At 28.6% G+C, this 26,376-nt stretch overlaps 3 protein-coding genes across 3 annotated transcripts; 1 reads left to right on the forward strand and 2 right to left on the reverse strand.

Moving 5' to 3' along the window:
• Positions 1-1,244: 1,244 nt before the first annotated feature.
• On the reverse strand, positions 1,245-4,290 carry LOC122507049 (basic helix-loop-helix neural transcription factor TAP). The gene is made up of 3 exons (XM_043619561.1): positions 4,079-4,290; positions 2,981-3,208; positions 1,245-2,709 (listed from the first exon to the last, which is right to left on the reverse strand). Exons 2-3 carry the CDS (start codon positions 3,161-3,163, stop codon positions 2,170-2,172), a joined length of 723 nt encoding a protein of 240 aa, XP_043475496.1. The 5' UTR covers positions 3,164-3,208; positions 4,079-4,290; the 3' UTR covers positions 1,245-2,169.
• A 5,397-nt stretch (positions 4,291-9,687) lies between these two features.
• On the forward strand, positions 9,688-23,547 carry LOC122507050 (cadherin-23). The gene is made up of 12 exons (XM_043619562.1): positions 9,688-9,870; positions 11,956-12,259; positions 12,479-12,750; positions 16,794-16,958; positions 17,059-17,497; positions 17,582-17,823; positions 17,906-18,783; positions 18,926-19,140; positions 19,257-19,816; positions 19,912-20,220; positions 20,509-22,454; positions 23,051-23,547. Exons 2-12 carry the CDS (start codon positions 11,962-11,964, stop codon positions 23,217-23,219), a joined length of 5,493 nt encoding a protein of 1,830 aa, XP_043475497.1. The 5' UTR covers positions 9,688-9,870; positions 11,956-11,961; the 3' UTR covers positions 23,220-23,547.
• LOC122507051 (piggyBac transposable element-derived protein 4-like) lies at positions 13,001-16,160 on the reverse strand. Its single transcript, XM_043619563.1, has 3 exons — positions 16,087-16,160; positions 15,230-15,427; positions 13,001-14,882 (listed from the first exon to the last, which is right to left on the reverse strand). The coding sequence occupies exons 2-3, from the start codon at positions 15,422-15,424 to the stop codon at positions 13,338-13,340; spliced, it is 1,740 nt and encodes a 579-aa protein (XP_043475498.1). The 5' UTR covers positions 15,425-15,427; positions 16,087-16,160; the 3' UTR covers positions 13,001-13,337.
• Positions 23,548-26,376: the final 2,829 nt, after the last annotated feature.

Consider the following 26,376-nt stretch of genomic DNA (forward strand, 5'->3'; position numbering starts at 1 on the left):
TTGGGATCAATATTCATTCTTCCAAATTGTGAATGTTTGGAATCAATTGAATTTTTTGTCATTTAAAGTTTGTATCACTCAATAAAAAAATTTGGTGCTCTATATCAAAATTCCTCTCTAAATCTGAATTAGTGAATTTGTAAATTGCCCTCAATTCACATTAGTAAGAATATTTATTAATTTTTAATTAAAGTATTAATTGTTAATTAGTTCCTTTCACTAATTTAAATTTAATCTTTTTTATAGTTAGAAAAATTTGTTAAATGCCTGTTGTCGACGGGCGGCTAATAAATAAAATATTTTAAATAATTAAGATTATGGATTTTTATCAAACAATATAATATCACACTAAAATTTGTTAAAGTTGCTAAAATCAAAGTTTCGTTATAATAAAAATAACTTGTTGAAAATATCTAACAAAAAAGTAGTCTGTGACTAAATGAAATATACAAAGCCTCCTCATGAGGAAGCAAAAATGAATTAACATTTTTTAATTAATTCTTTTTATATATAAATTTGGTTAATGAAAAAAGAAGAATTCTTGTTGTAAAATATGATTTATTATTCAAAAGTAGAAATTCTGTACAATGTTTTCCCTGAATCGGCGCAATTCCTTTTTATTAATAAGAGCACAATATGGGGGTATAGTAATATAAGTATAATACTAAGATACTTTCTAAAAATTAACAAAAAAATTAAAAATGAGATCAGAGGTATGAGATCAATAATGAGACCTAATACATATATCCTGACTAGACAAAGAGGAACATAAAAACTGATATATAAAATTTAATAAAATAATACACTAAAACAAAATTACTTTCTAAATCCGCAGTCTCAAAAAAATTATAAATAGATAAAATCAAAAAGAAAAATTTCACTTAATCTAAGTATTGAAACTTATATTTTATAATACAATATTTAAAATAGAAAATATTTTCTTAAAACATTAGATAACGATATTCATTTTACTTTTTTACATTCTGCATATAATTATTGTACTTGAATATACGTGTCATTGTCGCTAAATATAAACTGGTCTAAATCGTAATTAATCTTAATTAGTGACTTTCTACTACGAAATATTTCAATTTTAAATTAGTTTATCTTTTTAAATTAGTAGTTTTTTTTAATTTTCTGCTTTATTTTCTCTTCTTTATTTTTGTACCTTTTTCTTTATTATTATTTTTTAATTTTCTCTTCTTTATTTTATTTTTTTTCCTTTTTTTATTATTTTTTCTTCTTTTCCACCAAAAAAAACTAGTCACAATAAAAATTAATTACGATTTTTACTAATTTGAATTTAGAGTTTTTAAAGGCGCTTTTCCTACACTCTTTTTTTTAAAATTGAAAAAATGTACATTAGTCTTTTCTTTCGCTTTTTGTATAATATTGCATATAAAGATACGATGTACAGTGCAGCATAACTTGTTTTCTTCGAAAAATTATCTATTTTTTGGATAAAATTTTAAAAATTATTTGACTTTTATTTATAATTTATATAGTTTTATCTAAAATATTATTTTCTTAGACTAAAAAAATTGATCCTTTCACTTAATCATTTTACAAATGTTTATGTAAAAAATATATATCTTGCTTACATATATAAAACTTTATACATTCCTATTAGAAAATACTTATTTGACATTTGAACTTTAAGGCTTTTATGCATTTATATACTCCTCCTCGATTCTGCACCTTCAATTTCTAATCACTTTATATTTAAGTATTACACTCAATCATTCAACATCTATTTTAAAAGTACCAACACTGAGAAAGGGTTTTTTTTCTTTGTTCACTCAATTTTTTCTTTATCTTTGATTTATTTCTTCTTTATTTTTACTTTTTTTAATTTTTTTACTTTTCTTTTACTTTATTTTCATTTTTGTTTTCAATTTTGTATAATTTTTTTAAATATCAAGACTTCAAATTATTTCAATAAATAAAGAGGAATAAAGGATGGTTTGATATTTGAATGTTTTGAATTTATGTAGTTTTCTCTGTGCATGTACGTTGAAAATTGATGTTGAAATAATGCATATTTAGAAAATAGTTTGGTTGAACAAAAATCAATCAAAGTGTTTTCTAATTTGTTAAAAATAACTTCGCCTCTTGATTGCAACGCAGGGACAATAAATAAATAAATAAATATTAGAGGAAAAAATACTTCTAGAGACATTGATACATTCCTTGATGTGGCATATGATGGTGATGAAGATGATGATTGAGATTATGATGATGTTGAGTTGGAGGTATTTGTGGAGTGTACATTCTTTGGTCATAACATGCTTGATATTGAATCGGTGGACTGACACTTTGATCACTGTAACAATCGTATTCCTGCCATTCGGGCATGAACCTTTCTTGTGGATAGGGAAATGATGTGTGTGCAGGTCCAAGTCTTTTTTGCGCAGCGACGGCACAACTGCCAGTCGATGATGTTATCATATTTCCAGTGTCACTGATACTCACAGTCACATTGCCCACATTAACTGTAATTTCTCCACTATCTGAATTGCCCAAAGTTTGTGAGAGTGCCCAAATGTAGTTGTGTGCGAAGCGCAGTGTCTCGATCTTGGTTAATTTTGTGTCTTCCGGAAATGTTGGTAGGGTCATTCTTAGTTTCTCCAAAGCGTCGTTCAAGGTGTGCATCCGGTGCCGTTCGCGATCATTCGCCTTTATTCGTCGATTTCTTTTCAACTTGAGCACCTGCAGAATAAAGAATTGTGAAATTTGAGTGTCATCGCGTGTACAATTCATCTTTTAAGAAAGAAATTTGTTTTCATAATAAAGAATTGTTTGGTTCTGTCAATGAATTTTTAGTTGCGCTCCCTTCTTTGTATGGTCGGGAAATTTATTCGTGATAAAGTTTTCTTTGCTTCTATATCAATTTTTAGTTCTTTCTAAGAGAAAATTTGTAATAAAAAAATTTATTGAAAACAAAAAAATAAATTCGAAATGGAAAAGTAATTTTAATTACCTGTGTTGGACTCTTGCAACGAGTATTCCGTGTCTTCTTTCTCCTTTCCTCCTTGAGTGGTGTAAATAAATCGGCGGCAATTTCATGTTTAGGAGATTCGTAACTGACGTCAAATCCAGAATCAGAGGAACTGGATAATTCGTCAAAACCTCCTTCACTGCAGTATGAATATTCGGACGACATTTTTTTTTTGGTTTCGATTCTCCTTGAGATGCGTTTTCTACAACACTTTAAAGAAAAATGCACTTTGTTAATTAAAGATTTCCCCACTTTTATTTAATTAAATAATTTTAGCTACTATTAGACAATTGTTTTGAAAGTATACTTTAAATATGTAGAAAATAATTGTAAATTACTTCGGAGGGTAAAAAATGTAATACAATATAAAAAATATTATTTATAAAAATATACAAAGTGAATGTATTTATAGAAAAACATCTAGTTATTTTTCAAAGAGAATTTAGCTCAATTTCAATCAACCAAAAAATGAATCAAAAATATACTTCAATCAAATGTGAATTAAGTCAAGTATAAATTTTATACTTTGTCGAAAAATTTTACAACAGCAGAAAAAATATGTTTTTGACTCACTTTTTATTTGATTCAAATAAAAATTGTAATTATTGGTTCAAATAAAATTTATTTCGTTCGAATAAAAATCGTAGTTGAAATAAAATTTGTTTGGTTCGAATAAAAATCATAGTTGGTTCAATTAAATTTTATTTCGTTCGAATAAAAATCGAGGTTGGTTCAAATAAATTTTATTTGGTTCGAATAAAAATTGTAGTTGGTTCAAGAAAATTTTATTTCTTTAGAATAAAAATCGTATTTGGTTCGAATAAAAATTGTACTTGGTTCAAATAAATTTTATTTAGTTCCAATAAAAATTGTAGTTGGTTCAAATAGATTTTATTTGGTTATAATTGATTCAAATAAATTTTGGTGTATGGTTTTTTGTCTGATTATATTGTGAAACATAAAAATAATATTTTGATTGATTAAGCAAAATAGTTTCTTACGCAAGATTAACGAAAAACTCAAATAAAAAAATACGTAAGAAATTAAAAGAATTTTAAACACAAAAATAAAAATTAATACCTTATTTTCACAATTAAGATGGTAAAATATAATGCACTTGTTCACTGGTAGTTCTATTGCAAATATATTTTTTAATAACTTTTTTTTTAGTTTGCCAGGCTTAACGGCATATTTTCGAGTGTACGATATATAAAAACACAGTAATAATGGTGAAATCGAAAACACTACCGAACCTCGCGGGGTAGAATTTCAAACTGTACCGGTGCCAAGGGTTTGTGGAACATATATAGACCATTTGGAGGGTTTTTTACCCCCACTCTTCACGCGTGGTACTAGACTGAAGAATTCACCCCATATCTCCGCCCTCGTTCCCCACTTCCTGGTACACAAGACGCGTGCCATGCTTGTTAGAGGATTAGAGGTTTCGAGGGTGATTAAACCGCTTTTAAATTTTTTACTTATGAAAACTGTTTTTTAAAAGAAAGAAAAGCGTTTTTTTGTGGCTTGTGAAACAATGGTTAAACATTTCGTTTTATATTTTATTTTTTTAGATTTCAGTTTTAAGAAATATTTGGATTTCACGGGAAAAATTTATTTGATTCAAATAACCGATTGTTTGTCTATCAAATAAATATTTGCTTGAATCAAATAATTTTTAGTTAAGTTAATTAAACGGTGTTTGATAAATAAGAAACTGAAATTGTGGGAGCGAATACAATTTATTTGATTTTAGTAAAAATTATTTGATTCAAGTGTAAATATTTACTTGATTGACTATAGAAATCGGTTATTTGAATCAAATAAATTTTTGTCGGTGCAGTATTCGTTGAAACTATTGTTTTAATTATAATCACTTGTATATATAATTTTTATTAAAGTGATTAAAATTACTTGTTTGTTTAATTTTCGTTTAAAGTTAGTAAAAATTAATTTTCTTCTTCTCTAGTTTATTTTTTTAATTTCTAAACTTTTTACGAGTTTTTTGTAAAAGATTTTAAAATATTTTAAAATATTTAAAAAGATTTAAAAAGATTTAGAAAGATTTAATAAGATTTTAAAATATTTAAAATGTATACGTGATGTATAGAGTAACTTTTACTATATTTACAAAGTAAAACCTAAATTTTTAAGAACTTCTGGGCATGTCTATCAACTTTTAAATTTTAATATTTTCAAAGTAAAAGTTGTTATACGTTTGAAATTATTTTTTTGTAAAAATTAATAAAAAAAACTTTTAAATTTACACCGAAAATAGTAAAAGTTGCAAAGCAGAAAGGCACGCAGAAGTTCAGCTTTTACTTTATAAATAATAAAATAAATATTTTGTAAATAGTCAAAATATCTTTAATTAAATTGAAAAAAGAAAAGAAAAAATTTAGAATATTAAAAAGAATAAGAAAGTCAACTAGTTAAAATTCTCAGAAAACGAAGAGTGTATTTATTTTTGTTTGAAAACAATATAAAAGAATTTTTGCAGAAAATAATGGGGGCAGTAGATGAGGAATTAAAAAATTTTAAGGGGTGTGTTTTTCAGAGATTTGGTTTCATTTCTTTTTTTTTTTTTTTTTATTTTAACAAATTGACAAATCTCAAAGAACTATAAGGGTATCTTGTTTCTTCTTGGAAACAAATGTTCTAATTTTTCTGACACTAAAGTGTGAAAAAATTAGGTTACGCTTTTCTTATACCTGCAAATGAAATGGGTTCCGCCCTTAACACACTGTACGCAAAATTCAAAGCGGCCTCTCGTTTTTGAAGCGCCACACGAGCCTGCCAATTATTTTTTCACCTCGTGTCAAATGTGGAAACGCCCTTGTTAAACTGTTTCAAGCTCTGATTAATGTTGTCCTTTATGTATATTTAGTTGCCACACTCTTTTGACTTGTGGAAATGGCTCTTCTTTTTCTTAACGATATAGGTTTTGTCATTTATTTAAAAAAAAAGAAAAGGTATTTCCCAAATGATTAAAGGTTATTTATTGTAGTGGGGCATCATCTTAACACTTTGGAGAAATCTAGTTTTGAAATGAGTGAAATTTTAATTGGATTTCGATCACTTTTTGAAGCAAAAGTAAGATTTTTATTCTTAATTTTCATTTTTATTCCTCTTTTATTTTTCGTCTTTAATTTACACCTAGAGAATAATAAGTTGAAAAGTAACATGAATTTGTAGTCAAAAAAATTGTCGCATTGTTTTTTATTTTTCGTTTAAAAAAAAATTTTAAGACCTAAAGTTATCTTATTTTTTTAAATGAGAAATTCAAAAGTAAGTTGAATTAGAGAAAAAAAAATTGAAACGTTTTCGAGTTATAAAAAAAGTTAAATTAAAAGAGTAATATGATGTTAAAAACGCAATAAAGTCAGTGATAGCCATATGTCATTTCTAATCAATTGATAATACGAGATTGCTATAGAAACCAACAGGTAGCACATTTATCGAAAATATAAATCTCATAATAATGTGAGTCAGCTTTCGAAATCGTGTATAGATAAACAAAGGATATTAATTCGAAAAGGAAATAATAAAAAATTTGCTTTTGAGTGCATGAACCCTTATTTATTTGAAAATTCTGAATCTTCAAGTATAAATGAAGTTTTTTTCTTTAAAAATATTTCGAATATTGGCTTAAAATTTCAGATTATAAGAAACTAATTTAAAGAACTAAAGTTGGCAACAAATTCCAACCTATATTTTCAACTATATGAAGAAAATATTTTAAATATTTATAATAAAATTATTTTTATAGTAATTTTTTGAAAGGAATTCTATGGTCATAAAAAAAATTGCTGAAAAAATATTTTGACCCTTTTTGAATTTTTATTTTTTCTAAAAATTGAAAGATTTTTAAATCCATACGTAATTTTGTAGAAAATATGTTTTTGTATCCATAAAAAAATTGCTGAATAAAAAAATTAATATTTAAAAAAGTTTTAATTTTTTCCCAAAAAAAAGTAGTTTTCAGGTTAAGAATTTAAAAAAATATGATTATTATTAAATTTTATTATACGAAAACTCATTTGTTTTTTTTCTAACTAATTTCAGAATATAAACTTTTTCAAAAAAAATGTTTTATCGAATAAATTTTTAATAATTTTTTTGTAAAAGTTTATGTTCTGAAATTAGTTAGAAAAAAACAAATGAGTTTCGTATAATAAAATTTAATAATAATCATATTTTTTTAAATTCTTAACCTGAAAACTATTTTTTTTTTTTTTTTTTTTTTTTAATGCTAAAACTTTTATAAATATTAATTTTTTCATTCAGCAATTTTTTTATGGATACAGAAACATATTTTTCTTTTAAAATAAGTGGAAAAAAGTCGCATTTTTGGAAAATAGTCGAAAAAAGTCATAATATCCGAGGCCTGCATTTATTTTGTTGTTTACTTCAAAAATGTTTGTGTAAACTTTTCCGAGAAGTTATTTTTCTTCAATGAAAGTCTCATAAACTTTCTTCATACAAAGTATATATGGAGCATTTTTTTGTCTATATATAGCAGGAATATTTTAAAGTCCACTTTCTTTTCATTCGTGTAAACGAAAAATTGTATGTGCTATACATTCAATTTCATTTAGAGTAAGAATAACATTTTCAACAATTACGCGAACACAAAGAAAAAAATTTTTTTAATCAACTAAATTATTTTGGTTCTTACAGAAAAAAATCCTCACCTGGATCAGCTACAAATTCAGTTTTTTTTATTCTTAAACTTAAAATATATATAATTTTTTTTCGTATACACATATTGACGTGTATAAAAAAAAGGAGAAAATTTTCAATACAGATTCTTGTTATAACCCTTTTTTACGCTTTGAAAATTAGCCATTTGATAGTAAAAGGCTTCCGTGAAATTGTGTTCTCAATTGCCGAACAGAAAATTATTGGAAATTACACGAAAGATTTGCTTCTAGGCCGTGGAGAATCAAAAATCAAATAAAAAAAAGGGGCGTACGGATTCAAGTTGTACTAAATCGACAGAAGGTTAAATTATTGGGAGCCGATAAAAAAAAAGGGTTTGCGTTTTCGTTTTTATTTCAGTGACAAAAGTCGTTCTCCTAAATTAGGTAATTTATTGGCAAGACAAACTCTTTTCCATTGGTTGAGCCTATAAATTATTGCCTACTTTTGGCACAAAATTTATACGCGAGCGGAACTTTTAATTTAAATAATGGATATTTTCCTTTTTTCCGTAATTTTTTATTTCTTTTCTATTTTTAAAATTTTTTTTCTATTTTCTTTTTATTATATATTTATACATTATAACATAGTTTTTCTAAGAATATCAAATTGAGACAAAAAACGTATCAAAACGTTGCTTTGCAACAATTTTGATACGTTTTTTGTCTCAATTTGAATATCCTTAGAAAAACTTTAAATTTTAAATTAGGAAAGAGTCGTTTTTATTCTAAATTTCTAATTCATATAGTAAAATTCTACTATATTTTTTTAAGCAACTTTAAATTTTTTACTCAAGTTTTAGTGGAAATTTACTATAAGAATTAGTAGAAATTTTTACTGAATTAAATTATGGGACGACTTTTTACTAATTATTATTTAGAGAGTAAACAATATTTTCTTAGATTGAGCATAAAAATCCTTGTTTAAAATAAAATGTCTTTCTTGCATAATTTTCAAGGAATATGTCTTTTTTATGTAACAGTATATGGTGAGAATCACAGCATAATTATATTAGAAACTTGAGGCAAAAAAATATGTAATAAAATTCTCAAAGTAAAAAATCCCACGATATTATTCTTCCTCATATGTAACTTGTTTTAAAATCTACCAAATCTATTGTACTTTCTACTGCCAGGTGAAATTGCACGTTTCATATAAAAACTAATGAAAAATTATATTCTCAATTTTTAAATATATATTTATATGTTTGTTTATTATTATTATTTATTAATATTATTATTATTAAATTTTATTATTTTTATTATTGAAAAAATTTTAATTCTATTTATTTAATTAAAAAATAATAATAGTAATAATGATAGTAATAATAATAATGATAATTTTTAAAGTCGTCTTGTTTTAGGAAAAATATTTCTTAAATTAAGACAATTATTATTTATAATAAGAATAATAATATTATTATTATTATTGTTATTATTATTTAAAATGAAGGTTTTTCATACTAATTTTGCCCAAAACATATTTTTTTTAACAATTTCGTAAAACACTTATAAATTATTTATGCTATAAACTATATTATGTTTTATAATTATTAAAAAATAATTTTTAAGTCTACAATACAAATTGAAAAGTTATTGTCAAGGTTCTAGCCCCTGTACCTTGACAACCAGTTCATACTCCTTTAAAAATTTTCTCTTCACTTTTACGTGACCTGGAAATTTATTTATTTTTTAATGCCCTCCCGCAAATTCGGCAATAATTGACCATTCAAATGTTTTATCGTGAAAATAATTATACGATATATATTAAATAATAATTTTAATAATTAATTAACTATATACACCTATGTAATTAATAATTATTAATTTCTTTTCCCTTTTTTCGGAAAAAGGTATTTTAAATTGTTGTTATTAATAATTATTTATTTATACGTATGTATTGTGTAGAGGAGATTTAATTGAACCTCTCTACTATTTATACACTCTCTGTGTGTGACTCACACTGATCTTATGCTTGCTCTTTCTCTTTTCTTACCGAGGTGCCTCTTTCAAAACGAATCGAGTCTTAGCCGAACCAAGACAAGACGATGGACGCTTTTTCTTTAATTCTCTGTGATGATAGTTTTTTCTCACTAGTGAACACGTGCTTTGTTTATATATTAAAATGACGTGATTTTTGTGCAAAATTTGAGGATAAGGATTAACACATGAGAGGTAAGTTTATTAGAAAGTCATTATTAAGAATACATCTTTTCAGATCCATGTGATCATTCACCATATTGAAGAGTTGAACTTTAAAGAAATTAATTCATTACCTAATAATAAAAAAATTAAAAATGTGCAGAAAAAAATTATTCTTGGGGGAAAAATTGAAAAATTCCGTATTCGAATGGTTTATTTACTGTAATTCGAATAGTAAGGAATAATAATGATTTTTACTCGACTGTAAGAATTTTTTTATTCAACATACGAAACCTTTGTGAAAGTAATAATTGTACCTTTGGTATTTTTATTTACTGTTTGTTTACTATTAAAATTATTTTATTTCAACTGTATAGAAATTGAGTAAAATCAGTTGCGTGGAGGTTATAAAGATTGAATTCCAAAAAAAAATGCATTGATATTTGTAAAGTGAGTCACTGGAATTCTTGATGATAAAGAGTGAACTATAGAATAAAAATGAAGAAGAGGTAAAAGCTGTCGGTCATTCACTGAGAAATAATGCGAGGATATAACGGGTATTAAACAGTCTAGGACGCAATGAAACAGTTACTTAGACGCGTGTTGTGTTACACCTATGTTTTTTAGTCAGGTAGTAAAGCCATCTTTGGCCATCCCTCCGAAAATCTCGAGATTTCAATGCCCGCATATAACAAATATTAAATGTCGCTTCAGAAATTCTATTCTAAACTTAAGAATATTATCTTGATTCTTTGAAGCGTTTCAAACAATTTTTAATTTTTTAAACATACAGTAAATCTAAATTTCTTAATTATTTGAAAAGAATAAATGTTTTGAAAGAAAATCTTAGATAAGGATATCTTAAAGTCGGAGTAGAGTCAAGAGTTACAATATAGTTGTAGAATTTTTTTAATTTTCTTTGAGATTAAAACTGTTTTCTTAAAAAGTTGAAACTGAATAAATAAGACTTCTTTTTGTACTTTCTTGTAACTCCTGTAACATTGCTTTTCTTGTTTTTGTTCCTGTTTCTGTTCAAACTGTCAATAAAACAATTTATTAAGTTGTAAAAGATTCGCGAACATGACACAGAAATAACAAAGTCTGAATCCGTTTACATCTTAAAACGAAAATGATTCAAAAGTCTATTTCAAGATTTAAAAATATGGGTCAAATCATAACTTTAGGACTTAAAATAATACTTTTAAGACTAAAATTCAATCTAAAATATATAAACTTTTTTAGTCAAAAGTTAGCTAAAAATTACAGATTTATTTGTAAAAAGAATTAAAAAGAAACAATGCTGAATCGAAACCATGGAATTTAAAGAATTTTACATGTAAGAGCCAACAATTCTGGTGAATTGAAATAAAATGTTAATTTAAGAACAGTATAAAATTAAGATTTAATTTTTTTATTTTTTCTTGTAAAAGATTCGCGAATACAATGATGGATATTTTTAGAAAACAGCATTAGAGTATATAAAATTAAATTTAGTTTAATTGGAGGAAAACGTATGAAGGAGAATTTATGCGTATGCAAATAACTGTTTTATACCGGATATGTATGAAAAAACGTTTCTAGTACCGGTTTATTAATATCGTACTCTGACAAAAATATGTGCAGTATGCAGTTTGCGTATTTAAATATATCTCTGTCTTGTGTCATTAAGTTAATAGCTTTTTTCGTATGCGTCACAAACTAATAAGCGTAACCATTCGAGAATTCAGGTTCAATGCTAATTACCTTCATTGAAGTTGTAAAAGAGAAAAATAGAATAAAACGAAAGCATTCGAATTTAACTCGTTATATTAATGCTAATTATAATAGAAGTCAAGATTATGTTTTTAACATTAGAATAGAATTTTCATTAAAAAATGTTCCTTGTTTTAAGAATAATTTTTTTCAAGAATTTAATTTTTTACTCTAGGTAATGTTATATAAATCGGACTCCGATTTGGGTCTCAAATTCTTAAATTAATTTCTGTCTGGCAACATTTCTAAGACAACAGTCATATAGAAATGTTGCGAAACTTTCCTTCTGCCGATTAAAATAGAAAACTTTCTTTCAGTGTAAGAATTTCGAAAATTTGGACATAATGTTGATAAATGTATTTTAAGGTGACAATGTGGTCGTCTTTATTCCTTCTGATAACGAGTTGCTGGACAATATGGGCACAGATCATAAACAGAGCACCACATTTTATTCATGGAGGAGACATGGCAAGGTTATCAGTTTCCGAAGGCACTTTGCCAGGCGCTCCAGTTTACACACTTCAAGGGGAAGATCCCGAAGGCTCAAGACTGCATTATTCCATCAGTGGGGAATATTTTACCGTTGACAGGGAGAGTGGCGTTGTAATACTCCGAAAGCCATTAGATCGTGAAGCTCAAGACATTATTGAAGTTATTATCAGTATAACAGGTAATTTCTTTAAAATTCGCCCTACTGAATTTTTTTTCTCTTCGCGAAATCCAAACTTCTTTTTATTTGTTAATATTGTTGATTAAATGAAGAAATGAAGATTATTTTGTGAAAGTAGAACTAATTAAGAAGGAAATATTACACAATATGAAATTAATTTCTGCATGTAACGCCTCTTGGCAAAGAACTCATTGTCCATTACGTGTTGAAATATTACAGACGAGGGTATCGCTGGCTCAGAACCAAATACTGTATCTTTACGTCGAGAAATAGCGGTTCTGGATGAAAATGATAATGCTCCGGTGTATCATGGTCGTCCTTATGCTGCCAGAGTACCAGAAAGTGCAAAAGTAGGAGGCCTCTTGCTCCCACCAGGAACAATTACAGTAACAGACCGTGACGGCGGTGTCAATGCGGACATTTCCGTTTCTTGCATTCCCGCTTCCAGTGATGATGATGTATGTCAAGTCTTCTCTGTGTCCTCTGAAAAGGTACATTGCATTCTTATATTTACCTTTTTTCCTCTTCCTTATCACAGAGCGCAAGAATATTCCAATAGTAAACTTAAGAGGTATTAAAAATTGTTACAACTTAAATTAACACCAAAATGAACTAATAAAATTATACATTATAGTGCATTACAGAGGGCGAGAACAAAACTACAAAATTAAGTTTACAATTAGGATTTATCAAAAATTAAAAAATTCGTTTATTAAAAATATAATCAACAAAGTACCCTGTAAAATTTACATTAGATTTGTCTCCCAGTCGATTTTTCTGTAACTTTAATTTATAATCATTTTTTATAATATAAAAAGAGAATATTATTCTCTACAAGAACTTCGAAAAGTTACAGGAAAATCGACTGAGAGCCGAAACTAATTTAAATACTGCAGGAACTTCTGCTTACAAATTTACTATACAATTCGTATTTATTAAAAATATAATTAACAAACTTTTATTTATTTGTGGTTGGTCATAAAGTTTTAATCAATTAACAGATGTTATCGACATCTAATAGAAAGATTGGAAATTATGAGACAAGAAAGATGAGAAATAGAAAAATGAAAAAAAAAATTCATTCGGTAATTGAACAGACAGAACACAGTATGATTCTGTGATCTTCACAAACAGCTCGTTGGCAATTTTTACACACAGTCTTGACTTTCCTGTCTGCAGCTCTCGGGCAAAGACTGCAGCGAGTCGCTTTTCTTACTTTCGTGGGACTTTTAGGTGGCGGTGGTGGTGTTGCATTTACTTGCAAAATAGACTGAATAGACATCCGTAATTCCTGTCGAAGATTCGGGAAAGAAAGCCGTAGTCTCAATTGTGGTTCCACGAGTTCTTTGACTAGTTTTTTGAGAAACTCCCTCCGAGTTAAATTTGGATTTTCATAGTTAAAATTGTGCAAAATCAAGGCGTTGATTACAGCTTGATCCATCATACCATACCAAAAGCGTAAAGGCCATCGGAATGTTTTTCTAGCCACGGTGTATTCGTCGCACAATTTGTTAAAATATTCAGTGGCTCCTTTTGTACTATCGTAGAATGAAATGATAGTAGGCTTCTCTGTGTCCATTTCAATTTCGACCAAAGAGTGTAGAGTAGACATGGTCAGTAAGAATTTATCCTCCCTAGGAACGTATTTGACAAGTGTCTTCGTTTCATCGAATAGAAATTTTGAAGAATACAAAGGAGCATCGCTCTTCAAACTCTGGGGAATTTGACCTTTGGTTTTGCGAATGGAACCCACCATTGTGATCGAATTTTGCAGCATTTTATCGAAAATTTCCGTCGAAGTGAACCAATTGTCACAGGTGATGTTTCGCCAGCTACCCTGAATTGTTTCTGATAATTTGCGAATGTAGTACGATGGTAAACTTTCCGTAGATTCTTTCTCTGTTGTCCCCACATACGGTTCTGCGGAGTACATGTAGAAGGTGTTTGAATCATTGAGCATGATAATTTTCATGCCGTACTTGTCCGGTTTTGCGCAATTGTAAACTTTGAAGGGACATGGTCCTTGAAAGGAGAGTACATGATCATCAATGGTACAATATAGTGTCGGTGAATAATATTGAGTGCATTTGGAGATGAAGTCTTCCCATATTTCCCTCATGGGGGCAAACTTGTCTGTTTCTCGACGTGTTTGTCTGGTTGACTTGTCGTCGAAATGAATCATTTGAACTAGGAATTTGAATCTGTTTAGTGGCATTGTACTTCGGTATAAGGTCGACCCGAAATCGAGAGACCATAAGTCTTCTAAATTTGTGTTGACTGCTTTTTGTAGACCGGAGAAGTAGAAAAGTGCGAGGAGAGCTTTGAATTCTGGTAAGATTAGATCGTAGTATGTGGGGGAGAATACATCACAAGTTTTTGTTTCGTTTCGCCATTGGCGAATATATTCGTTGGTGTATTTCACTATTTTTTCCAGTAATTTATCAGTGAATAATAGAGACCATGCTTCTAGAGGACTCTTTATATTTTTCGCTTCTCCTCTAGGGCCTGGGTAAGCCTCATCTTCTATTTGATTATCGTTGGGTAGCCTCTTCCACTCTTTTGTAAACCATTGATGTCCATTTTCTCCACAAACGATATTAGGCATAGTGTCGATACAATCATTCTGAAAAAGGATTTTTTTTTATTGTTTGCATTATTGTTATTTACTATATTTACTACGTTTTCTATTTATTACTACTATTTTATTTACTATTATTACAATTTTTCTACGGATATCAAACTGAGACACAAAATGTGTACCAAAATTGTTGCAATGCAACAATAGTCTTAATTTTATATCCTTAGAAAAACTGTGATACTATTGTATTTTATGAACTATTTATTTATTAATTTGTACTATTATTTATTTATACTATTACTTATTTGTATAAATAAGTACTTTCTCAGCTACATCGTCGATTTTTGTATTTTATCTAGTTTACTAATTTCAGTATTTGTTATTTTAATTACCTTTTCTATGAAATCCGTTTCTATCGATAAATCATTTAAATCATCTTCGAAGTCTTCCTCTGAATCCGAATCTGACATTAATTCTGCATGATCTTCTTCTTCGTCGGATGGTAGATCATCAGCTACGATTTCTTCCCCCTCCAGCAATTGATTTTGCAAGGATATTGCGTTGCGTATTAGGTAATGTCGAGACATTTTCTGTAGAAAAATATTTTAGTTACTATGCTATCATTTTATAGACGCACATAATATTATCAACCTGGAAATGTCAGGGATTTTTATAAACCTTGAAAAAACCTGGAAAAGTCAGGGAATTTTGATCGAAATCCTGGAAAATTGTTGTTTTCTAAAGTTATTGTGTTTATTCTTGAAATCTAATTTTACTTAAATCTTCATGTTTTATAATAATATTCTAGTGTTATTGAATTTAAATTTTTTGAAAATCTTAATTTCTATGAAATTAAGGGAAATCAGGGAAAAATCTGAAAATCAGAGAGCTATTTAATTTGGTAAAATATAAATGTATTTTAAACACCTGGAAAAAGAGAATGAATAGAGAATAAATTTATAAAATCATAGCTAAAAATTGATGAGTTTGGGGTAGTAAATTACCCCAAAGTTTAAAGTAAAACAAACCTGTTACGTATGAGTCTAACATATTCCAACCTTAACTTGATATATTTTGAAGGTTTTGAAGTTAAGGTTAGAATACATTGTTTAAGGTTAGAATTTCCCAGCAAAAACGTTTCTTTTTTGTTATAGTAAAACTTTTTTAATGCATATGAACTTTAGACTGATGCTGAATTAGATAAAGGAAAAGAGAATAGAGGAAGAATAAATAAATAAAATTCACTTACCTTGACAATATTGTGACATCACAGAGTAACTGGGGTAGTGAAATGCCCCATGTGTCTTTTAATCGTACTGTTTCTCACGCAGACTTTGCGCGCATATTCAGCCAAGGTCGATTGTTCGACATGCTTTAGGTGACTCTACAACAAGCGTTTTAATATATCTGAACGAAAATCTATACAGACCAATGCGCCTGCTACAGCTTTTAGATTTTTATTTTCGATTCACCTTAAATTCAATTTCGGTTAGAGTCCTACCTAGGGACGTAGTTTGAATTTTATCTGAGGTATCTAAAAACCCCCGTAGTTGTTCTTTTTGAATTCAATAAAAATTAATCGAGTAGAAGAAATAATATTTTTAACTATGAAAAAGAAATTTTAACTTTGAAAATTATTTAATTTCTCTACCAGATTAGAATTATTGATTGATTACATTTGGGAAAAATGTAGAAAAAAAATTTAAAGAAGCTTTAAGTGAGAAATGATTCGAAGAGATTATTAACTTCTTCAACCTTTAATATTAATTACCGAATGATAAATTCCCTTCCTTTATCCTTAACATTTTTACTAATTCAAATTTAGAGAGTACCAGAAAATTGATAAGTCTTGATAAGGTTTTATAAAATTTGAACAAATGTAGAAAATTGTCTTAGGAATAATTAGGATTCATGTCTTTTGTGTATAAAATAATGAAAATTAATTTCTTTTAACAGTTGGCAGAGGGAAAATACGATGTACAGATAACTTTATCCCAAGCACTGGATTACGAGAAAAGAAATTCGTATCTTATAAATCTTGTCGCTATCGATGGAGCCAGTGATCCTTTCAAAAGATTACAATCAAGAGCTACTATTGCAGTTGATGTTCTAGATGTACAGGTACTTGTAATTAGTAATCTAATTATTACATAAATGCAAACATAAAATTTATAAACTTCTTTTCTTCATCATTCTACTTAACCTTCTTTTTCGTTCAAAGGATCAACGACCGATTTTTTTGAATTCACCGTACAGTGCTGCTCTTCCTGAAAATACTCCGGAGGGTTATCAAATTTTAACTGTAAAATCGCGAGACGGTGACAGTGGTGAACCAAGACCTCTGCTACTGACTTTAGAAGATGAAGAGTTTGGTCATTTTCGACTTGACGTTACACGCAAAGGCGATGTATCGATTGGAAAATTAATAACGACAAATATTTCACTTGATAGAGAGGATCCAAATATTTTGCAGAATGGGGGTATTTATAGTTTTAAAGTGAAAGCCACCGAACTTATTAATAATGAGATTCCTGGCGATTCGTCCATGTCAATTGTTACGATTGTTGTGACCGATGTTGATGATCTGACACCAACTTTCAATAAAAATTACTTTTCGCTCAGAATCTCTGAAGACATCGGCATGGATACACCTCTTCCTGGTAAAGACCCCTGTTTATTTTGTTAACAATATTAAGACATTTGGGGTCTTAATATGTAAGGTAAATGAAAGTGAAATTTTCTAGGTCTTAATATGGTTGTGAGTGACGGTGACGTTGGGGACAATGCAAAGTATTTTTTGGCCTTGCAAGACGTGCCTAATTATCCAGGAATTAGTAATGCCTTTGTTGTCAGTCCGGAGGAAGCTCAGGGAAGAGTTCCAGTAGTGATAAGAGCCAGAGATGACAGTGTATTAGATTACGACGTCTCTGATCCAGCTTTACGAGAAATAGAATTCGAAGTCACTGCATCCGTTGCTGGAACAATAGTATGTATTACAATCTAGTAGTTGATCTACTAAATCTAGTAGCTAAATTACTATTTTTTTCACTTGCTTTCTCTTTTTAAAGGTCGCCACTTGTAGAGTGCACATTAAACTCGTTGACGCCAATGATCATAGTCCGAAATTTTTGAAGTCAGTCTACAAACTCTCGGTTCGAGAGGATGCTGAGATTGGAACACATTTCGCTGATGTATTTGCAACAGATCGAGATAGTGGAATTTTCGGGGACTTAACCTACAGTCTCGGTGGTTTTGGATCAGAGAAATTTAAGACTGATCCAAAAGAGGGTGGTGTTTCAGTAGCGAAGGCATTGGATTATGAGACACAAAAGTCGTACACATTGACAATTGAGGCCAAGGACGGTGGCGGAAGAGTATCGAATGTTAATATTCTCATCGAATTGGAAGACGTTAATGACAATGAACCTGTTTTTGAACAGCAGGAGTACTCGAGAACTGTGAGAGAAGGGGCCACTAGTTTCGATCCTCAGATGTTTGTCAGGGCCACTGATATCGATGGTCCTATGCATGGCAATGGGAAAATCGTCTATTCCATCAGCAGTCACAATAGTATGACTGATGGTATTTTTAAGGTGAATTCGGAAACTGGTGAGGTAACAATGCTAAAACCGGTGCAGTCAGGAGACACTGAGCGTGGAATTTATCAACTTACGATACGTGGAACCGATCTTGGCAAACCGCCTTTGTATTCGGAGACTAAAATATTTATCCGAGTTGGCGTACCGGGAAATCAGAAACCAGTTTTTCGGGGAAATTACAAAGCTGGCACTCCTGGACCAAATAGTTACAGAGCAAGACTTTTGGAAAATGCTTCGTCTGGCACTGAAGTCATCGTTGTAGTTGCTAATGATCCCGACGGCAGGGACAGTTTATTACAATACCAAATTGCTTCTGGAGCCAAAGATAACTTTGTCATCAATTCCAGGTATCAATACTTACGAAATTGTGCTTCTCTAAAACCAGAAAAAAGAGATTCTGTTTGGTCCAAATAAATTCTATTTTGTCTAACTAAAACTTTGTTAAACTAAAATTAAAAATTATGTCTAACTAAAAATATTTTCTTACAGTTCCGGTATTATAACAGTCTCTCCAGACGCGAGATTAGATTTAGAAACTGGTGGCGATAAATACAAAGTGATTGTTTACGCAATTGATTCGGGATTTCCTGTCAGGGAAACAGCAAGTACAACAGTCACTGTTAGCATAATTGATGTTAATAATAAACCACCTGTTTTTAAGAACTCAACGTACCTTGTCTATGTCTCTGAAAGAGCAGCCATAGGTAAGATGAAACCGTTTATCTGCTTAATTACTATATATAACATGTGATGATAATTATTTTAGTTGTATAATTATAATAGTAGTATAATTGTAATAATTATTCATTTTTTATTATAGGGGATCAAGTGTTAAAAGTAGCAGCCTTTGATCCAGATTTAGACGCAAATATCGAATACTCACTGACAGAACCCATAAGAGCTGTTGATAAGACTGGAGTTGCTCTTAAAACAACAACACCTTATGATTATAAAACAGCATTTCGAATTAATTCTACAAGTGGATTGATAACAGTAAATAGAGTACTTGACTATCAAGTGGCTGCTGTTATAATTCTTACGGTTGAAGCGAGAGATCTGAATGCAATGGAGAACAAAGATAATCAAGTGGCGCGAGTGGAAGTCACTGTTTATATTCAAGCATACAGTGATGATAATCCAACGTTCACTAATGCTGGTTGGTCACCGAATAATCCTACCATTCGTCTTTCGGTATCTGAGGAACAACCTTTAGGAACAACTTTAATGATGCTCTCGGCTAAAGAACCAATGACTGGATATCCCGTTCAGAGATTTGAATTGATTAGGGAAATCGATGACGAGGGATACGTTAATGTTGGAGTGCAAAGCGGAAATGTTGTTCTCAGTAAAAGACTCGATTATGAGACTCTCGATCGAAAGGTAATTGATAAAAAAAGGAAAATTTTAATTTGGAGAATTTTTAGAATTTAGTTTTTAAATAACGATAGTCTGACTGTTTTTTGTTTACTTTTTAGTTGATTAAATTTAAAGTTCGAGCTCTGGCAAGAGATTACGACATTACTCGTCACATGTCTGAAGCAAATGTGATAATTCAAGTTCATGATATCAATGACAATAGTCCGATTTTCACTCATAAAGATTATAAAATTGCGATACTTGAATCGGTGACGCCTTCGAAAATAATTCTCAATGTTAAGGCCACTGATATGGACAGTTCGAATACAGAAGAGGAAAAGAAACGGGGATACGGAGAAGTTAGATATTCAATCACTGGCGAAAATGCCAATATGTTTGAAATAAATTCGATTAATGGAAATGTTCAGGTGTGTGTTACTTCTATCTTAGTTGTTGCATTTATTTACAAATAGTTGTATTTATTTACAAATAATTTTATTTCTTTATTTACAAATAGTAAATAGTTGTATTTTGTTATTTCTTACTAAATAATAATTGTATTTACTTATTTCCAAATTTAATATTTGAGTTTATTATAAAACATGAAGATATCGAGCATTTCGAGTCGAAGACTCGAAATAATCGATATCTTCTTGTCTTATTATAATTAAAGATAATCAAGTGATAAAATAATTATTTTATATTTAATATTTTAGATTGTTCAAAATTCCAGTCTGGACAGGGAAAAACAATCGGTTGTTCGATTTTACATTATTGCGTCAGACATGCCAGAAGGAGGAGTGGAACAGAAGACAACGAGAGCATTGGTGACTGTTGACATTTTAGACGTTAACGACAATGCTCCGAGTTTTCTTCAAAATTCCTACACGGCAGTAATTCCCGAAAATGCTGCACCCAGTGTCAGTATCGTAAATATCACAGCTGTTGATCCTGACGAAGGTGCGGGTGGTACTGTACATTATGAGATTATCGACGAAGGAGAGGCAAACGGTCTTCTGAAGATTAATCACACATCGGGTGAAATTTCATCAGCTAGAAAATTGACCGGAAAGGGAAGAACTGATCCCTATGTGATGAGAATAAGAGCCCAGGATGGTGGACTTCCTTCTTTATATTCAGATGTTCTGTTGACACTCTACATTGGAGATGTTGTCAGCAATGATGGAGTTCCACTTTTTATTAGACCAACTTTAGATGAAATTGCGTACATCGCGGAAAATTCGACAATTAAAAGTCCTGTGTTTCAAGTTGTAGCTTCTGATCCCGATGATCCAAATTTACCGAATGGTAAAATAATGTTTAAATTCCTGGAGGATGGTAACTTTGTCAGTGATTCGAGTGCTTTTCAGATAAACAGCGAGACGGGTTTAATTACCACGAGAAAACTATTGGATAGAGAGTCCAAGGACTCTTATACTTTGATTCTGATTGCTCAGGATTTAGGCAGTCCTCCTCAACAAGCGACTCGAATACTTCAAGTAAAAATTATCGATATCGACGATCATAAGCCGCATTTTAAGAGAAATCTCTACAGTCCTCCGATTGAATTAAATATCCAAGAGGAGTTGCCCCTTAATTCGAAGGTTGGCGTAATTGAAGCTGTCGATGAAGACATTGAAGAGAATGGAATGATTGATTACGCGATAATTTACGGTAATGAAGCGGGTATTTTTTCGATTGAACGCTTAGAGAATAATTCGGCAATTATAAAGGCGGTGAAACGATTGGATCGTGAGGCAAATGATAAGCATTTACTGACTGTAAAGTGTTTCAAATATTTGCCGAATAAGTTGGAGAGTTCGCTTTCTTTGAAACTTTATAATCGTCAAGATCCATCGGAGAGACAAATTCTCGTGAAAGTGTTGGATATCGACGATAATAAACCGCATTTCATGAAGGAAAACATAACTTTGGGTGTTCGTTTAAACGTACCAATTGATACGAGTCTGATAACTTTAGAGGCTCACGATCTTGATTCGGATGCACTGGCGATAAATTATATTATGGGAAATGTCTCGTTCGTCTCTCTAGTCGATCCAACAATGTCGCGAAAGGAAATACCGTCATATTTGTCACTTAATTCCGAAAGTGGTGAACTTAGAACCACTGGATCATTGGCGAGCTATTCGGATGGTTACATGGAAATTCCAGTAGCTGCTAATAATTCCATTGAAGCCAAAAGGCAGACCAGTATTGTTCTGAGGATATTTTTACTCAGAGATAGGGACATGTTGAAATTTGTCTTCTCGAAACCACCGGCCGAAGTTAGTAAAACTTTGGAGAACTTTGAGAAAGCTGTACAGCAAGCTCTGTCGTTGCCAATAAGTGTGAATGTTTATGATACACAGTTTTATTCGAAAGACGATAATTCACTTGATTTTTCATCGACGAGCTCCTGTTTTCAAATGGTTGGAAAGGAAGTTTATGATCTTCGTGAAATGAAGACTTTGCTGACTGATCCAAATAATGAGGAGTTGAAGAAAGTTTATAGAACATATCATGTGGACAAGGTGCAAAATTGTGCGAAAACTGTTTCTCGTGCTGATGCATCGAAAACACAAATGTGGGTTCTGGCTATTGCTGTATTGGTGGGAATCGCTACTATTATTTCCAGTTGTACTCTCTGCTGCATGCATGCAAAGTAAGATTTTCAATTTATATTTTTTTTCTCTCAGTCCCAATTGATCCACGACTCAATTATCTTCAAGTGTCAGATAGCTATAAGAAATAACACTCGATAAAATTTATCAGACACTTCTCAAGAAGTGGATCAAGTGGGACTTGAAAGAGAAAAAAATTAATTGTAAGGATAATTATATTAAACATTAATTAGTCTAATTATGATACCAATTTAGATAAAAAATATCAAATTATGATATTAATTCAGGGTTGTCACAGATCAGAGAAATCTGGAAATTTAAGGAAAATTCAGGGAAAGTAGAATCGGTCAGAAAAAACTCAGGAAATTTTATTAAAAGTACTGGAAAAAAATAAATTTTTAGAATTTAATTTTTTGAAAAATTTTAATAATTTGAATTCTTTTGAAATTAGTTTAAATTTTTAATATACATTGAATTTATTATTAAAAATTAATAATAGATTTATTGAAGAATTTTAGTTAAAATTAAAAAAAAGTAGTTACAATGTTATAATAGAAAAACAAAATTAAATTTTTGTGGCAACCCTCTATTGTATTGTACGGAACAAATCTAAATAAAAAATTAATTTCTCTTTTAGGTATAAAAAAGAATTGAAACATGCACGACTAAGAGAACAGCCAAGATGTTGCAGTGCAGCATCCCACACATCTAGACCAACAGTTGTTGCTCTGGGACCACACGAAAATCCCTATGAATGGGGAGCTGATAATACTCTTTATCATCCCAGTACAGTATCGAGGCCTTAAAAAGGTGCAATTTTTTTTTAATAATATTTTACCTTTTACAGAATTTTAATCGAGTGCCAATTATTTTTTTTCCCGTCTATTTTCAAATATCTGAGCAATCTTTTTCAGTTGAGATATTTAAGAAAATGCAAGCGGATATTAAAATGTGTTTTAGTCATATTTATTATTATTTTTATATATATAAAAAAAAGTTATATATAAAGAAGAGAAAGGTATTTTTTTTCTTTTCAATGAATATTGAACAAAGTGTTTATATTATCGTATAATAATTTTGTATACATTTTTTTAGCAGTTACTTTCGTTTGACGCACAAAAATTTTGTTGAGATGCAATATTATGTACATTCAATTAAAGTTAATTTAGATATTTATAATTGAATACTTATTTCATTACTTTCAAGTGTCTCCAATTTTTGCTACTATATACTTTTTGTTAACAAATAATAATTTTCAACGCTTTTTTTAATTTTTCTGTTTTAGTATAAGAGAAAAATAATAAAAAGGCCTTTTTATTTTTAATAATAATAAATTTAGGCCTTTTTATTATTACGCTTTTTTTAATTTTTCTGTTTTATTATAAACAGAAAAAAATAAAAAGGCTTGATTACGTAAATAAATTTAGGTTTTTTTTATTATTCCCTAAATTATATTAATTTAAAAAAATATGTTTAATGTTTTATTATTAAAACAGTGGTGGGTAAAAATTATTAACAAATTTTCAACATTGTTCACATTTATTTTAACAAACATTCAATTTTAAACAACAGTTCTAAACATTATAACTATATTTTCAACAGTTTTGGGAATTATTATTATGTCCTCGGACATTTTCTCATTAACATTTTTTATTTTGTCTAAATTTTTTGAATCTTCAAAAAATTTGATATATTTTATTGAAATTTTTGAACATAAATGTCTAATTGTTCTTTTTGCAAAAATTGTTTTCTTTTTTTTGTTTTTAAAAAGCAGGAGCATTACTGATTCAATAAAATAAAAGCCCAGGGAGTTATATAAATAATTATAATAATAATAATTAGCTTTACTTATTTTAAATAAATAAAGCTTATTGCTAACTTTACTTAATTTTAATAAGTAGAGCTAATAATTTATTATAAGTAATAATTAATTATTTTTAATTCCTTGATCTATAAAAATACTGTTATCAGCAAGGCTTAACATTTTTTTTTATAGTTAATTTATTTAACATTTACTTTTTAAATTTTCAAAGTTTGTATTTACGTTGACAAATTTCAAGCATGAATTGCTATTACAACTAATTTATTATTTTAAAATGACTCTTTTAGTGATTTGAGCTTTAATATTAAAATTATTTTAATACTTAATTTTAATACTAAATAAATGGAAATATATTTAATATAAAGTATAATAAATATTTTTCTATAAATAAAATTATTTCTAACGCCGTTTTGTATGAAAACTATAAAGCTATAAATAGAATAGCAAAATTATAAATTTATTTTTCGAGTCATTCTAATTTATTTATAGCATTATCTACATTTTAGAATTATTCATTTTAAATCGTTTTCAACATTGTATTTTCTAACTCTAAAAATTTTTCATTGAAAAAATATTCTTTTCAAGTACCTATTGTACTTTTAACTATTTGTGGAAAATATGGATTTTTAATATTACAGTGAAAAAAATGCATTCGATTCAAATAACCTACTTGTCTATTATCGAATAAATATTTACTATAAATACAATAATTTATTAATAAATGTTTAATAAATATTTAATAAATATTTTATTTAAATATAATAAATTTTATTTGAATCAATTTAAGTACAATCGAATTAATAATTTCGGTATTTGAAGCAATTACTATTTAATTGATTTAAATCAAATTTATTTGATTAAGTAAAAAAATAAATATTAATAGATAATAGATTTGATTTATTTGATAATAGACAAGTAATCGTTTATTCGAATCAAATAAATTTTTTTTTTAGTGTAAAAACAAAAAATTCTGGAAGAACTTTTTAAAATTAAATACACTATTAATTTAATTAATTATATTAAATGCACTAATTATAATAAATAGGCTCATTTAACAGTCAACTATTTCAAATAGTTGATTTTAAATATCTTTAGTAAACTTTAACATTGTGTTGTATAAATATTTTCATCCCGTGTTCATCTAATTAACATTGATTTATTTTTTCTAAAACTTATATTTTAAACTCATTTTTTCTCAATACAATTTTTCATGGCATTTTTTTTTAAATTATAAGTAGATACAATAATCAAAAATATTGCACGGACAATTATTTATAACTTGGATAAAGTACATATAAAATATTTTGTTCTTTTTTTTATTTTTAATTGTCCATGAAAAAATTTAATCGAAAGAATTTTTAAACAGTATAATTTAATAAACAATGATCAAAAAATCATTTTGGTGTTTATAAAAAATATTTTTTTTTATATATTTATTACATGGAATAAATCACAGAATTGTTTTAAAAAACAAGTTAATAGGTCGTATACTCTTTTTTCTTGATTAAAATTTGTTTTTCTTAATATTTCACATGTATAACATTTAAAAATTGATCTCCAGGATCAACAAGAACATTTTTTAGTGCTTTTTGCACGTTTGATGATTATTTTTCTCCAAACTAATTTTTAGACTTATAATGAAAGCCCTTTTGGAAGATTCGATATTGGACAATATTATTTTTCGATTGACTTATTTTTTTTGCTTTGGAGTTTATTCGCTTACATAATATATGCGATTTCTTTCTATTATTTAATGATGTCTTTTTTTAAACTATTCTTTCATTGGATCTGTGCAAAATGAATCGAATAGAATTGTTCGGCTCGGTTTATTTTTCAACTGCTTTAGAACAAAATTCGATTCGCACCTTGTTTTTCATAAAATCTATATTCATACATTTTAATTTAAATTACTTTTCATAAAATTTATATTCAAATTTAAATTTGGATTATTTTTCATAAAATTTATATTCATATTTGAATTTTAAAAAATATTTTCTTTCATTTTTTTTTTGTAAAAAGAAGAAATTCTACAGGTTTGATAAGTATCATGTCGGTGATAAGGTGTTATTTCATTTTTTCCTTTCTTTTTAATTAAATGTTTTATTGTCAAAAATAAGTACTGAACTTTTATTGCATTTGTA

The sequence above is a fragment of the Leptopilina heterotoma genome, unplaced genomic scaffold, assembly GCF_015476425.1.
Source record: "Leptopilina heterotoma isolate Lh14 unplaced genomic scaffold, ASM1547642v1 Lhet_44, whole genome shotgun sequence".
Classification (NCBI taxonomy): Eukaryota; Metazoa; Arthropoda; class Insecta; order Hymenoptera; family Figitidae; genus Leptopilina; species Leptopilina heterotoma.